The 11,177-nt window shown below is 36.8% G+C and overlaps 1 protein-coding gene and 1 long non-coding RNA gene across 3 annotated transcripts in view; one reads left to right on the top strand and one right to left on the bottom strand.

Annotated features, from left to right (window-relative positions):
• mamdc2b (MAM domain containing 2b) overlaps window positions 1-9,975 on the top strand; it is a 29,759-nt gene extending 19,784 nt beyond the window's left edge. For both annotated transcript variants that reach the window (XM_079861690.1, XM_079861689.1), the window contains 6 exons: window positions 13-278; window positions 934-1,027; window positions 1,124-1,279; window positions 8,238-8,497; window positions 9,462-9,546; window positions 9,636-9,975. In XM_079861690.1, the coding sequence (XP_079717816.1) occupies window positions 13-278; window positions 934-1,027; window positions 1,124-1,279; window positions 8,238-8,497; window positions 9,462-9,546; window positions 9,636-9,712 (938 nt within the window). In that variant the 3' untranslated portion in view covers window positions 9,713-9,975. The remainder of the gene's footprint in view (window positions 1-12; window positions 279-933; window positions 1,028-1,123; window positions 1,280-8,237; window positions 8,498-9,461; window positions 9,547-9,635) is intronic.
• Window positions 1,606-3,961, bottom strand: LOC307152770. The gene is made up of 3 exons (XR_013820045.1): window positions 3,882-3,961; window positions 3,293-3,367; window positions 1,606-1,955 (listed from the first exon to the last, which is right to left on the bottom strand). It is a non-coding gene; the product is annotated as an uncharacterized lncRNA (long non-coding RNA).
• Window positions 9,976-11,177: the final 1,202 nt, after the last annotated feature.

Raw genomic sequence — 11,177 nt, forward strand, 5'->3', positions numbered from 1 at the left:
CTTTCTGAACAGGATCCTTTTTGCTGGCAAACTCTCGCTCCAGTTTACAGTCTGGATACATCAGCCGTTTGTTTGGCCCGCCAATGCCAGGGAATCAGAAATACTGCCTGAAGTTCTTCTACTCCCTGCGAGGTCTTAGTGGAACAGATCAAGTCCTCTCAGCGTATCTGTATTACAGAGACGGTACTAAACAAGAGCAAATATGGAGCCAGAATGAGAAGATAAGAAATATTTGGATTGCAGTTGAACTGACCATTCAAAGTCAGAAGAATGCTCAGGTAAGATACGTCTTTAGTTCACCTCTCTTGCTATTGCTTGTCTACTTGCTATATGTATTTTAAAAAGATATATCATCAGCATGTAAACGCTAGCTGCAAAGCTAACAGATATGGACTACAAACTGTGCGCTAAAGTCAGTCAAAATTATTTTTCCACTAATTAAAACATAATTGTTCATGAGGCATGCAAGACATCAGTCTCTGAAGATAACATACACATATTGGTTGATGGATTTCTCTTGTGAAAAAAAGTGCACTTAATTGTATTGAATGTGCACTTGTAGTGTGCTTCGAATCTTAAAAGTATATTTTTATATTACTAACTATTTCACAGGGTCTTTAAGAGACATGCAGATTCTCAGACACACTTTTGGCCCATTGCTCTAGCATCTGTTAGCAAGACATGGGTTTATGCCTCACATGACTTTTATTACAGCAAGATCCAGATTTAGAGAAATAAACCTGTATAACATCTGGAAAAATAAGACGGTCTGAGAGGATCATTCATTCTGTCCACTGACCCATACCATGAGTTTTGCTTTATACTTTTTAAATATTATGTATTTAATTGTAGATGTACACTGTATTTATTTTCGGATTTGTTATTTTATTGTTAATCTTAATTCTGTGGTTTTTCTACATCTGGGTGATGAAGGTGGTTTTCATCAGCACATGCAAAAATGTTTGGAGTTGTGGTTCTGTTGGTCTCGATGACATTGAGGTCACCCTTGGGGATTGCGCACTGTTAGGTAAAAAAGCTTCATTTATTTATAAAACTCTGTGCATGGGAGTCATGAATCATCATTGTGAATCTTACAGTTGATTTCTTGATATTTTTGTTACAGCATCTTCTCTGTCAGCCCCGTCTCACTGCGACTTTGAGACTGGTCTCTGTGGATACACTCAGGATAAGGAAGGAGACTCAGGCGACTGGATGCTGGCCAGAGGACCCACACCAACATCTTACACTGGGCCGAGAGGAGACCACACCACTGGACTGGGTGAGCTTCAAACCGTCCCTGAAAACCCTTTCCACACTCATCACTTGCACTTGAAAAAAAAACGTTGCAAAAGAGGCCTTTTCACACACTGTAAAAAGAATACTGTGAAATTTACAGCAACTTGCTGGCAGCAATTAGCAAGTAAGTTGCTGTAGTTCATTTCACAGTATGCTTACTGTAAACTTAATTACAGTAACTTTAAAAATACTGTAAACTTTTTTACAGTAATAATCACAGTACTGTGTTTCATCACCTCACAAATTTTACTACTGTAATAGGGATTACTGCATTAATTTTGTGTACTGTAAAATGAAGACACTGTTTTTATCACAAAAATGCCATTTATTGACAACTTTTCACACTTTAAATTTCAAAATTCATAAAATAAATAGCAAAAAAAAAACATTTTTTTTCCATAGGTAAACATTTTTCTGTTAACATTTCATTTAGTTTTGTATACAACAACACTTTTCGGAACATGCAAATCAATCCTGTTCAAATGTATTAAAATGTTTGGTTAAAATTAGAATGAATCAAAGACAAATTAAATTATTTTAAAACAGCAGGATTTCAAACAGTAGAATTTAGTCCCTGAATGTTGTTTTTCTCCCAGAACTGTATTTTCCTTCAAAACGGGGCCTAAACTAGTCAACGTCCTGGGCTGGAGTCTTCTACCCTGCAGTGGAAGAAATTAATTATTAATGGAAAAGTTTATAAGCAAGACAGATGGGTTGATGACAATATATCTAAAAGTTTGATTGGATCATTTGATTTAGCCAATCAACATGTAATACAATGTCCACTTCTCTATAAACCAAAATGCTTACTTAAAACACACATTTTATATATTAGGGCTTGGAGAGAAAAATCGATTAACCTAGCTATCGTGTAGATTCTAAAATCTTTTTTTATTTTTTTTTTATTCCAGAATCGATACCAATTCAAATTCAATTGCTTTATTTTTGTCCTTGCTTGTAGATGAGGTTGAAAGAAGTTAGCCACTTTCTTTCCAAGAGAGGATGAAATTTGTCGTTAAAGTGGCGTAATATCCAGAATGGGTATAAGAGACATGAGACTGAACGCACTGAAAAGCCTTTGCACTGCTCATATGCTGAGAGAGAGATTAGACAATAGAGCTGCACGATTCATCTTCAAAGAATGTGATCTCGGTCATCAAGACCTTTCAATTCGTCTGTCTATTAAACTAAATCATAAAACAACATTCAAATCTGTGTTGGCGCTACCGTTGACCCAGAGAGAGAAACGTTAGTCATGAAACAGCTTCACAAACAGTCTTTTAAATAAATATTTAAAATTTAATATATTTTTAAATAATTGTTAGACATAAAACTTTTATTTTAACTCACCATGCAAATGGTAGAAAAGTTAATAATAAAAAATAAAAGTTTGATGTTTAACAATTACACAACAGTCCATATAAACCCAAATAAACACTTTGAGAATTATTTTACTAGTCGGGTAGGTAGTTAAAGAATGACTACTCAAATATTTGTTCCTATTCCTAGTCAAAAATATATCAATAACAAATAAGTGCTTACCTCTGGATAAATTCTAATGCATGATATTTATTTAAAAGACTGTTTGTGAAGCTGTTTCATGACTAACGTTTCTCTCTCTGGGTCAACGGTAGCGCCAACACAGATTTGAATGTTGTGATATGATTTTGTCAAAGTTTAATAGACAGACGAATGGAAAGGTCTTGATGACCGAGATCACAGTCTTTGAAGATGAATCGTGCAGCTCTATTGTCTAATCTCTCTCTTAGCATATGAGCAGTGCAAAAGCTTTTCAGTGTGTTCAGTCTCATGTCTCTTATACCCATTCTGGATATTACGCCACTTTAACACTTTGGACACTTTGAAATCTAAGTGCAAGATGACGTAAAACTTTGTTCACACACAGTGAATCGATAAAAAAAATATACTTAACACTTAATATACTTATACACTTAAAATTGGGATCTATTGTGTATGTTTAGTGCCGGGATCTTACCGAGCATGATGAGCCTTGGTGTGCTTGGCAGGGAAATCTGGGCCTCAACGTAACATCTGCTTGGGTGGAAGTTTCCTGTAACACAAAATAAACAGGAAAAAAAAAACACTTTTAAAAATCACAAGTACAATAAATGGTAAATAAATGAACTAGTAAGATCTCGAAAAATCTTAATACAATGCGAGTATATTATTATGCTTCCACGAGTCATGAATAAAACTTTCGAATCGCCCCGCTTAAATGTCTCTTCAGGCGGCAACGTTAGCATTAGCAAGCATGAGAAAAAAAAAAAACGAGTGAGATTATTCAAACGGCTACCGCGCCAACACATACATCAAATACACAATTACACGTTAATTTTATTCAACAAGGCTACACGTTACTCTTTAATCAAATTGAAGACGTTATAAATCAAATGTAATGTTGCCAGATAAGACAAATCTTTACAGTATACGCCTATGCTCCCACATGTGAAGGACATTTGAAGGAATGGCACTTCAAATTAGGCTATCAACAATCTCGTTTCTGCAGTTTGACCTGCGATGAAGTTCAGAAAAATCATGATCCTATGAAAAATGTGTTATCTTACCTCTAGCTGCGTTTTCTGTCGAGTCGGCGACTCGGCTGGCTTCACTGCTCTGCTTCTCGCGGACGCGATGTCGTCGGCGCGGCGTTGACAGTTCAGTTGACGTTAGCAGGCAAGAGAAATATCCAAGCGTATGGGGATCAAATTTCAGTCTAGCCCGCCAACAAATACATCACATACACATACACAATTCCAATTTAATTTTTATTCATTATGACGTTATCGAATGTTGCCAGATTAGAAAATCTATCGAAATTATGTGCAAATATATATACATATAAAATGCACACAAACACGAGTTTAGGAAGTGTGACGCTCGTTTACTTGGTGCACTCTTAAAGTTGAACAAATAGGTAACTTTACAAGAGTAAACTGGAAATAAATCAGCAAAGTTACCTTTCTGAAGTTAAAATTCCAATAAAAGTGTGGAATCTCGTAGCTTTTCAGCTGTATGGCAAAGAAATTGCTGTATTGTGATTCACAGAAAAAATATTTTTACTGTAGAATTTACCCGCCATTGAAAATTGACCATGATGCTTTGCAGATCTACAGTAACATGCTGTATACAGGTTTTACAGTAAGCATTTGCTCATTTTACAGTAATAATGCTGTGAAAACTACAGATATTTGTTACAGTGCATGTGAACTGCACACTGCAGTGATGCCATAGAAGAACTTTTTTTGGTTCTTAAAGTCCCCCTGTGGTGAAAATCAAGATTTTAATGTTGTTTTATATGTCTATATGGTGTTTTTAATATGCTTTAAGACAAACAAATTCATAAGTCAGCACCATTGCTGAGTATTTTCTCCTTAAAACTGCAGTGAATCAAAGACAGTCTCAAAAACACGTTTTGAGATTTGCATATTCGAGGCGGGGCTCATTTGCATATTCAAAAACCATGTACAGTGGGGAGAACAAGTATTTGATACACTGCTGATTTTGCAGGTTTTCCTACTTATAAAGCATGTAGAGGTCTGTAATTTTTATCATATGTACACTTCAACTGTGAGAGATGGAATCTAAAACAAAAATCCAGAAAATCACATTGTATGATTTTTAAATAATTAATTTGCATTTTATTGCATGACATAAGTATTTGATCACCTACCAACCAGTAAGAATTCCGGCTCTCACAGACCTGTTAGTTTTTCTTTAAGAAGCCCTCCTGTTCTCCACTCATTACCTGTTTGAACTGCACCTGTTTGAACTCGTTACCTGTATAAAAGACACCTGTCCACACACTCAATCAAACAGACTCCAACCTCTCCACAATGGCCAAGACCAGAGAGCTGTGTAAGGACTTCAGGGATAAAATTGTAGACCTGCACAAGGCTGGGATGGGCTACAGGACAATAGGCAAGCAGCTTGGTGAGAAGGCAACAACTGTTGGCGCAATTTTTAGAAAATGGAAGAAGTTCAAGATGACGGTCAATCTCCCTCGGTCTGGGGCACCATGCAAGATCTCACCTCGTGGGGCATCAATGATCATGAGGAAGGTGAGGGATCAGCCCAGAACTACACGGCAGGACCTGGTCAATGACCTGAAGAGAGCTGGGACCACAGTCTCAAAGAAAACCATTAGTAACACACTACGCCGTCATGGATTAAAATCCTGCAGCACACGCAAGGTCCCCCTGCTCAAGCCAGCGCATGTCCAGGCCCATCTGAAGTTTGCCAATGACCATCTGGATGATCCAGAGGAGGAATGGGAGAAGGTCATGTGGTCTGATGAGACAAAAATAGAGCTTTTTGGTCTAAACTCCACTCGCCGTGTTTGGAGGAAGAAGAAGGATGAGTACAACCCCAAGAACACTATCCCAACCGTGAAGCATGGAGGTGGAAACATCATTCTTTGGGGATGCTTTTCTGCAAAGGGGACAGGACAACTGCACCGTATTGAGGGGAGGATGGATGGGGCCATGTATCGCAAGATCTTGGCCAACAACCTCCTTCCCTCAGTAAGAGCATTGAAGATGGGTCATGGCTCGGTCTTCCAGCATGACAACGACCCAAAACACATAGCCAGGGCAACCAAGGAGTGGCTCCGTAAGAAGCATCTCAAGGTCCTGGAGTGGCCTAGCCAGTCTCCAGACCTGAACCCAATTGAAAATCTTTAGAGGGAGCTGAAAGTCCGTATTGCAGCGACAGCCCCGAAACCTGAAGGATCTGGAGAAGGTCTGTATGGAGGAGTGGGCCAAAATCCCTGCAGCAGTGTGTGCAAACCTGGTCAAGAACTACAGGAAACGTATGATCTCTGTAATTGCAAACAAAGGTTTCTGTACCAAATATTAAGTTCTGCTTTTCTGATGTATCAAATACTTATGTCATGCAATAAAATGCACATTAATTACTTAAAAATCATACAATGTGATTTTACCTATGATAAAAATTACAGACTTCTACATGCTTTGTAAGTGGGAAAACCTGCAAAATCGGCAGTGTATCAAATACTTGTTCTCCCCACTGTATATACTAAATGAGGCAAGGGTGTAGAGTTACATTCAAGCTATTTTAAGGCATGAAGAATTTGTTTTCAAGGAAAAAACTTTTAATGTATGTCATTTCGAACCATGTTTTCTTAGTGTGAAGTAGGGCTGGGTGATATATCGCATGACATTGTTAGGCGCATCTCGTCAGTAAAGCCGGTTCCTTGATTAGTAGTAAATCGCCATCACCTGCTTTCAGATGGAGCGGCATTTACAACACAGAGCCGTAGTTCACTGTCAAGCTGAGCCATATCGCATTAATTATCGCGGACGTATCGCCTTGTCAGTGAACTACGGCTCTGTGTAGTAAATGCCGCTCTATCTGAAAGCAGGTGATGGCGATTTACTACTAATCAAGGAACCGGCTTTACTGACAAGATGCGCCTAACAATGTCATGCGATATATCGCCCAGCCCTAAGAACATTTTAAAAGTCTAAAGAACAATAAAGAACCTTTTGTGCAGTGAAAAGGTTCCATGGATGTTGAAGGTTCTTCAGAGTGTGTAATAATAGATGGTTCTAATTTAATGTAAAACCTGAAATTTTACTTTTACTTTATTTCAAATCATGAAATGTGTTTGTAAAGTTGTCTAAATCATCCTTTTGAGGTGGGACTACTTTCTTGGCGGATGCTGATCACGCTCCATGTGAACATTAATTTGCAGATAGTTACAGTATGTCATAGATTCTCACATGTGAAAGTTATCAGGCGTACCGGCTTTACCTGTTCATGGCAAGAGTTTAAATGTTGGATGTACATGGTTTCAATCTTGTGGCTAAGTACACTTTAGCATTCTTTTATAAAGAGTACTTATTATAGAATTAATATACTTTATGGCCCAGTTTCACAGACAAGGCTTAGATCAAGCCAGGATAGACCTTAGTTCAATTGGGACATTTAAGTAGCTTTTATAAATGTGCCTTAGAAAAAAAAAACATTACTGGTGTGCATCTTGAGACAAACCAATGGCACTGATATATTTTAAGACATGTCAGTGCAAGCTCTCATGTATTATAAAATGTATACTAAAATGTATTATAGTTCAAATTTATATTAAATGCAATTAGTTGAACTTTAGTGTACTTTTAGTACATCTTTATATATAATTTCATAATTCTCTTGAAACATGGTTAAAGTGTACTGCTTTTCTGTTAAACTAAATTTACTTTAATATAATTTCTAATGAAACGTTTAGGCCATGTATGTTTTAATTTATTTGCAATTACACATTTGCAATGTAGTGAATTTAAATATATATTTATTTTAAATGTAAAATTGATTAACAGACTCATTACAAAGTGCACTTTTTAAGAAACGGTCATGAAAGTGTACGCTCTGTAAGTCACATTATCACCCTGTTTGGACTCAGTTTGCAGTATTTCCCGCCATTAGTTGTCACCATAGTTACTAATTAGATCTATTATCATGTTCAGCACCTGATATCAGCTCTTTGTCTGTGTATTTAACTCCTGTGTTTTCAGTTCACCTTGGTCTGGTCTTGTCTATACACGTCTAGGTATCGTCAGTGTGTGGTTGTGTGTACTTGCTTGTGATCTTGTGGAATTACCCTGTGGATATTATTAAATTCTGTTTGAACCTTTCACCTTCATCTTCTTGTGTTTGCATGCAGAACAACCATGACAGGTACACTAAAGTGGCCTTTTATTTCCTTAATACTGTATTATCTGCAAGTACAGTTTTAAAAAATATACTACAAGTGCACATTCAAGTACCTTGGCCCATTGACATCTATTATTGTAAACATTATTTTTATTTATATAATGCAAACAGAGGGACACAACACAGTTATTTTCTGTGGTAATTAAATCTTATTGTACCTGAGACTGAGACGCACGTTTCTCTGCCGTTAGGTCATTATTTGCACATCGAGGCATCCGTGATGCTGCCCGGACACACAGCGCGCCTCTTCTCCAGTTCTCTGCGCGGCTCTAGAGAAGCACAGTGCTTGCAGTTCTACTACCACATGTATGGATCAGGGATTGGCCAGCTGAGCGTTTACCTCCAGACGGGACAAGAAAATGAAGACAAATTATTGTGGACGAGCCACGGAGAACAGGGCATCTCTTGGCTCAGAGCATCAATAAACTACCAATATGACCAACAACACCAGGTTAGCTGCATTAAACTGCATTCACGAGTTCACACTTACATATGATTAAATAGAGTAAAGGTTATGTGTATTTGGCGTGCTATCCGAGGGGAGGGATCCGAGTGCGGAATTTGAGATGGTCCTCACTGCAGAACACGAAATCCAGGGGGAGGAGCTGGATCCAGATCCAACTCCTCCCACCGTATACATATATCTAAAACTACCCATCTCCACCCCCTAATCCCTAAACCCACCCCTAAACCTACCAATCTCCACCCCTTATATCTTATATCCTTATATCTCGTGTACTGAAGTGAGGTGCTACTGCGGTATTTGGCCCGAACTCAGAGGAACCCCCCCATAATTTATTAAATAATTGGTTGCGACCTGTGACCTTAGTTCATCCAAAAATGAAAATTCTGTCATTAATTACTCACCCTCATGTCGTTCCAAACCCGTAAGACGTTCGTTCATCTTCAGAACACAAATGAAGATGTTTTTAATGAAATCTTAGAGCTTTCTGTCCCTCCATTGACAGATACGCAACTACCACTTTGACACTTCAAAAAGTTCATAGAAATCGTAAAACTAATCCATATGAATTGAATGGTTTAGTCCAAATTTTCTGAAGGGACTCGATCACTTTATATGATTTTGACTATATAGCTCAATTCATATGGATTCGTTTTATGATCTCTTTATGACCTTTTTGAAGCGTCAAAGTGTCAGTTGTGTCAATGGAGGGACAGAAATCACTCAGATTTCATCAAAAAGATCTTCATTTGTGTTCTGAAGATGAACGAATGTCTTACGGGTTCGGAACGACATGAGGGTGAGTCATTTATGAAGGAATTTTCATTTTTGGGTGAATCTTTTTTTTATTTTTTTTTATTTTACATTAAAGAATTATTTTAAAAATGTTTAGTCAACATTGAATCGATGCAATGTTCATTAATATATTATGTCTATTTGTCTGCATACTTAGATTGTGTTTGAAGCCACCAGGGGTGCATCAGTAAGGAGTGATATTGCAATCGATGATGTTATTTTTGAAAGGGGAATATGCAGAGGTATTCATGATAAGTTGGTCATCAAATAAATAAGTTATTAATGTTACCATGAACATCTTTTCATACTTTTCATTCTTTTATCCACACAGAATATGCTGATGACCATACCCCCCATCTGAGCCTCTCTGGAGATAATAATGATATTCAGTCAATGACTTTTAAATAAAGAGAGAAAGAAAAGAATGTTGAAGAGAGAAAACATAAACCATGTGGAGTGCAGTGCTCTGTGAGGATGAACGGGAAGGAGACGGCTGCATTATGACCATATCTGATCACCTGCAAACTTTTCTTGTGTATTTGACTTATGAACTATTGGTTCATTCCTGTTATGCAGTTCCTCATGTCTGTATCATATGTCTTAATACAGTGGATACATTGTTAAAGACGGAAACCATATTAGTCACCTAATAAAGGAAGCCCTTTTACAGATGTCTTATTTGCTTGTTTTAATTTGTACTTCAGGACATCAGGATGCAAATCTGGTGATTTTTTTTTTTTAAATGTCATTTAAAAGTGAAAATTGAAGAGATTCCTATTTGAAGATGTGAATAAATGTTAGCCTTTCATTATACATAAGTGTGTGATATGGACCATATCTGTTTATCATATTCTTTTATAATAATGGCCGACTGACTGTGCATTATCTTGCCTATTACACATCTACCGAAATACATAAATAAAAATAAAGTGACATGAAATATTAATGTGATTTATTTTATAATGAGAGAAAGAGAGTGCAAATAAGTGATGTGAGAGACATGAAACTAGCACAACTAATCAGCTGACTGAGAAAACAGTCGAATATACATCATGTATTTTATATATATATATATATATATATATATATATATATATATATATATATATATATATATATATATATATATTGTTGTGTGTATTTTTTTGTATTATATATATTATTTGGAATTAAATAAAGGATTTAAGGGGGAAAAACACTCACACACACACACACACACACACACACACACACACACACACACACACACTTTACTTAGCTATCTAAATGGGGACATTCCATAGACGTAATGGTTTTTATACTGTACAAACTGTATATTCTGTCCCACACTAACCCTGACACTAAACCTACTCTTGACACAAAACTTTCTACATTTTAACATTTTTAAAAACCCTTTAATTACTTTATTTTTATACCAGATATACAAATGAGGACGTTTTTGGAGATTCTGTCAGGTTTTGGTCACTAATGGTTACAAATTTGTCCTCCAAATATAGTTAATTATTAGGCACACACACACACACACACACACACACACACATAACAGAAAACTGTTAAGCTTACTGGAAGAAAGTTTGTTCATAACTTTGAGAGAAATGAGGAGTATATGCTAAATGTAGTATTTATGCGCAATATAATACGCAAAATGCTGCACATTTTGGCAAAAAGTCATATGTAAGTACATTAAATTCAGGTCTTGTGCACATATACACTACTACATGATGTATAACTGGTAAGAATAGTTTGTTGGTATGCTAGTTTATCGCAGGGTAAATCTTTACTGCTATCTAGTGCTTATAAGCAGCTCACTCACCGATCACGCATGACGCCACACCATGTGACTACTGTGGGCCAATCACACGGCGAATTACTC

The sequence above is a fragment of the Squalius cephalus genome (genome assembly GCF_949319135.1).
Source record: "Squalius cephalus genome assembly, chromosome: 24".
Classification (NCBI taxonomy): Eukaryota; Metazoa; Chordata; class Actinopteri; order Cypriniformes; family Leuciscidae; genus Squalius; species Squalius cephalus.